General features: G+C 42.5%; 1 protein-coding gene across 1 annotated transcript; it reads left to right on the top strand.

The window, feature by feature from the left end:
- The first annotated feature begins 1,117 nt into the window (after positions 1 to 1,117).
- On the top strand, positions 1,118 to 2,971 carry LOC104961995 (inhibitor of Bruton tyrosine kinase-like). Its single transcript, XM_010790368.1, has 2 exons — positions 1,118 to 1,285; positions 2,822 to 2,971. Exons 1-2 carry the CDS (start codon positions 1,124 to 1,126, stop codon positions 2,954 to 2,956), a joined length of 297 nt encoding a protein of 98 aa, XP_010788670.1. The 5' UTR covers positions 1,118 to 1,123; the 3' UTR covers positions 2,957 to 2,971.
- The last annotated feature ends 1,828 nt before the right edge of the window (positions 2,972 to 4,799 follow it).

The following is a 4,799-nucleotide window of genomic DNA, read 5'->3' as shown; positions in this document are numbered from 1 at the left end:
GTCAGTCACTATGACCAGGAAGAAAAAAATGGAAAAAGAGAAATCTCCAAAGAGGCGTTCTGGGGCAGCACAGACAGGTCTTTTCTGTGTTAGAGTTTTACTCGCTACAGGCTTTACTTTGAGGGTTTGTGACCCTGCAGACCGTTTACATGCATACAAACCTTTATAACACAGAAGGGGACGGGTAATAACCGGAAAAGCATGACATGGGACCTTTAAGATGCAGGGGGTTGAACATTTGAATTATACTTTCTTAATATAATGCTGTTCAGTACAACACCATGACTAACAAGGACCTCAATAAGTAGTTGAGTGTGGAACAGCTAAAAAAGATTTTGATATTTTATAGGTGTACCAAATAAAATGGTCTTAGTCTTGCAAAGGGAACAATGATTAAGTGAAATTCATATTTACTCTTAGAACTTACATGACATTTTTCAGGCATGGCATGCAGGGGTGGCTGGGATTTATGTGAAAATCTCTTAATCTGTTAAGGTGGAGCACATGTGGTAATTTGTGAAAAGTGAACTACTGTGCCCATGTTAATGTAGGAGCATATCACCTGGTGTAAAGGGGAGCTCACTGATGTCTTCTTATAGTTTCAATAACAATGGAGCTGCACTATGGTAGAAAGGATTTACATTTTTTTTTTCATTTAATCGTTTATTTGGCAGGGACAATGCACTGTAATGAACACTTAAAACATTCCAACGTGTCAAGCGTAACAGTGCCAGATTTAGCTTTGAGCTAATTTCCATCCGCAGTCCCTCACATAAAACATTTAATAAACCAGGCTTTTATACAAAGGCAATTCTTGGTTACTTTGTAACAGTAAGAAAAATACAGACGTGTCACACAACAGAGCTCCTGCTGTCAGGGTGCCGTTGGAGTGTTAGAATGAGCCGCAAATTGTTATAAATAAGGCAATGTTATACACAGGGAATGTCCCTGCGGCTAAAAGGTCATGCATGTGATAATTCAAGTAAATGTAGAGGAAACGCCGCGTTCCTCAATTATTCAACGCAAATGGAGCAGTGAACATGAACTGTTTTACATTTCTGTACACTTTTTTTCTTATATTTCTCATTATATTCTCCTTGTATCCTTTCCACAGATTCCTCGCATGGTGGAGGGTCTGATGTCCCACCACTGCTCCCAGGTGGCGGCAGCTAAAGACCACACGGTGGTTCTGACAGAGGAAGGCTACGTTTACACGTTTGGCCTCAACTCCTTCCACCAGCTGGGTCTGGCTCCCCCTCCTGCCTCAGCTCATGTCCCCAAACAGGTGAGAGGTTAAGGGTAACGGGGAGGGTAAGGAAGGGTGCGGAGGGAATTTTGCCGTGCATGTCACATGCATTGTCTGTGATTGATGGATGAGAACTTCTTCAATATGCTCTTTGTTTTATATTATGCCGGTTTCTTTTTGAAACGGTAAGGCCAAAACACAATGGCTTATCAATAATATTATGATAATTTTTAGGCTATGCCACAGTACACAACATACCTATTGAAAATGATCTCGATCTCTTATACCTATTTCCTCCTTTTTCAATCTAAATGTGGGGAACCACAGCTCGTTTGTGACATGTTAAGGCCCGGACACACAAAGCCGATTTCGGCCGTCGTTAGATGTCTGGCCACATCTGTCGCCCTACTCAGATTGGTGTGTCATACACCTTCCGCTCCCGATTGAACCTGTTGAATCGGGAGCGGAGGCTGTCAGCAGAAGAAATCACTCTGATTGGCTGTTCAGCTTCCGCCTCTTGCTATCTGCTTCCACAAGCAACAGTCCAAGGGCTGATACCGCCAGTACCGCACTAAACATGTTTTCGATTATAAGTTGCTATGTGAAACAGTCTGTGATGGACGAGAGTGAAAATGGAACGCACATGCTATTTGTTGTTTTTTTATATATCAAGCAGTCTATTTTCCGGTTGCCTCCTTTGAATGACGAATACACAGCCACCTGCTGGTAAGGAGAGTTATTGCCACTCACGAATGCGTAGTGTGTACGTGCTACTTGGCCGTCGGCTGAAGTCTTTGCGGTGTGTTCCAGTGCAACGTGTTCTTTGGTGGCAGTTTGGTGTGTCCGGACCCTTAGAGGGCTTTCACTTTGAGATTCCATATGAGAATGTCCTCATATTGTATAAGTGATTAGTTTGTCTGCTGTCATCCATTAGTCAAATTGATGTGTGAAAACGGGATGTTTTCTAATCACACTGGGAAATGGTGTTCTTTCATTTTGATCTTTTGAAATTGAGTCTTTGTTTTTCTTAAGTTTGACCAATTATTAGCAAAGAAGTAATCCAAATTATCTCTAAAATACAGTTTGCAGGATTGTGTCTTTTAAGTTATTTAATTGTTTTATTTTTGTTTATTTATTATAAATTATTTCAATTATTAAAATGTGAAATAGTAATCACTTTCACTAGAGAGTCACTTTTATTTTTAAGTCAGTTCTTACCCTCTCTTTTACCGTAAAGCTTACTATAGACACAAACTGGAAAAACAACTAATTTTCATGTCTTTTTCCAAGATGAGGTTAGCATCTTCCATTACCATTACTGGTACCATGATTAAACTCTTTGGTGCTTCACTTATTTTGCTCACTTCAATCTCTCTGTTCCCAGCTTCCCTCAAGTTATTATAACACAGATTGAGACGTGGAAATGTGGAATAACTTGCACTGAGTATTTACGATAAATCACCACCCTTTGAACTAGCACGTGATAGTTATCTTGCACTTTATGTGTAAAAGACTCCTAAAGTGTGTATACTCCAGTTTAAATGTGCCTGTGATATGCTATGTATGTACATGTAGGTGTTCTCCAAGACGCTGAGAGGCAGGACCGTGATTGGAGTCGCAGCAGGAAGGTTCCACACAGTGCTGTGGACCAGGGAGGCTGTCTACACAATGGGACTCAATGGAGGCCAGCTGGGTAAGTCTCAACAGTGAAATGTCAGCAAATCCAGTGTTTGCAGAGAAAATGGCACTGCCTGTCAGACACTGAATGTGACTGAAAAGGAACATTTTGCAGATAAAGGCGAGACCAACACCCTCTGGCAGACTAAAGTCTAACATTGCTAGAGCAAAAAAAGATAATATCTTTAATTATACAAGCATGTCTAAAGCAGTGTTACCATTAGCCAGAATTTATCAGACTTTGACCAGAAAAGGCACATTTTAAATCATATTTCCTGGTAAAAATGTTTTCTGTAAGCACAAGGTGTTTTATAAATACTTTGAATAGAAGAGTCGGCACCAGCCGCTCTCATCAATGCCACAGCCTGCAAAGAGACCCCCTCGCTGTGAGAACAGCGCTCATAATGTGGCCCGAGCGCACCGGAACGGCGCTCCAGGACTTTATATTCTGAGTGTGGGGGAAACTTCTGTGTAGCAATGCAGGAGGAGTCACCGACTCAAAAGGAGACACGGGGAGAGCTGGAGCTTTGATGGCAAACACTGATGGGTTATTTGGGAGCTTCGGCCGGAGGATTCACAAAACAAGTCAAGAGTCAGAGGTCTGACTGCACGGTAGAGTTGCCACGTCAATTCTGAAGAGCCTCTCTCGATAGACCTTTTAACTAGTTCCGAGAGAGTAATCAACATATTTGGGGAGATAGACTAAACAGCTGGGAAGACTGAATTNGCAGGACTCTGCCCTGGAGTGAGATGAGTCTTTGATACTGGACAGTTTTTATCTCTATTGTATGAGCTATCATCCCTCTGTTTTTAGATGAGAATAAAACAAAAACTGTCCAGTATCAAAGACTCATCTCACTCCAGGGCAGAGTCCTGCACGGGTCTGATTTCAAGACCCGCTCCCGCCCCGCACCCGTGACGTGCAGTACCGAACCCGCCCCGCTACCCGCACATATTACCAATTAGTTCCGCAACCCGACCCGACCTGTCGGCACAGGATCCGCAACCCGACCCGAACCCGCATATATATATGAGCAGTGAAAACGTGCAATTATTAACACACGCAGTTGCATATTTCTCTCAAAAAGCGCCGTGGGATGTTGGTTATTCTCTCCATCTAGGAGGACACCAAAAGCCTCCCAGACGTTGGATTTCGCTCTTGAGGAAGTGTTGGAAAATGCTGTATTCTCCGCTAGAGAGCTTCACCTCAGCCATTCAGAATGTGGCGCGCTCAGAAGCAGATGATGCGCTGCAGAGGTTATGATTATGCACGGTCCCGCGGGGGAGAGGTCTGAGGATTTAAACATTAAACTACATTATTATTATTTAAATGTATTTATTATGCAACACCCGCGACCCGACCCGCATCATCTTTGTTTTACCCAGAACCGAACCCAGAAAAAAGCGTTTGAAAAAATACCACCCGCGAATCACTTTTTTTGCGGGTCACCCGTCGGGTACCCGACCCGATGCAGGACTCTGCCCCATGTTATGACACATCTTAACTAAGCACTTACCACTCGAGTTTTCTCCCTAATATTCATTAAACCAAAAATGACAATTCATGTACATAATAACCCTGACAAAAGTTCATAGGATATATATATCTATATTGGAGGTGATGTGAGTGATTGGATCGTATTGGTCGGTGTGTGTGTGTCGTTATAAGAAAGTTCCAGTAAAGCCCATGGCTTATAAGACACATGTTACAACTAACAGACCCTTTTCTTATCAAACGACACTTTATAAGGAACCCTTCTTTCCTCACTTTAAGTCCCGTTCTATTGTCTAACTGAGACGGCTCGAGAGTGAGAGAAAAGTCTCATTTTATGCAAAAGGGTCTTGAGCTAAGGAATCTCACTTTACTGACGAGGTT

Source organism: Notothenia coriiceps, unplaced genomic scaffold, assembly GCF_000735185.1.
Source record: "Notothenia coriiceps isolate Sejong01 unplaced genomic scaffold, NC01 NC01_scaffold00034176, whole genome shotgun sequence".
NCBI lineage: Eukaryota > Metazoa > Chordata > Actinopteri > Perciformes > Nototheniidae > Notothenia > Notothenia coriiceps.
This window is presented reverse-complemented; position numbering and strand designations above follow the sequence as displayed.

Coding starts and splice junctions, on each gene's coding strand:
- LOC104961995 (XM_010790368.1), top strand. CDS start 1,124: ATGGTGGAGGGTCTGATGTCCCACCACTGCTCCCAGGTGGCGGCAGCT. Junction 1,286..2,821: donor CAGCTCATGTCCCCAAACAG/GTGAGAGGTTAA, acceptor ATGTACATGTAG/GTGTTCTCCAAGACGCTGAG.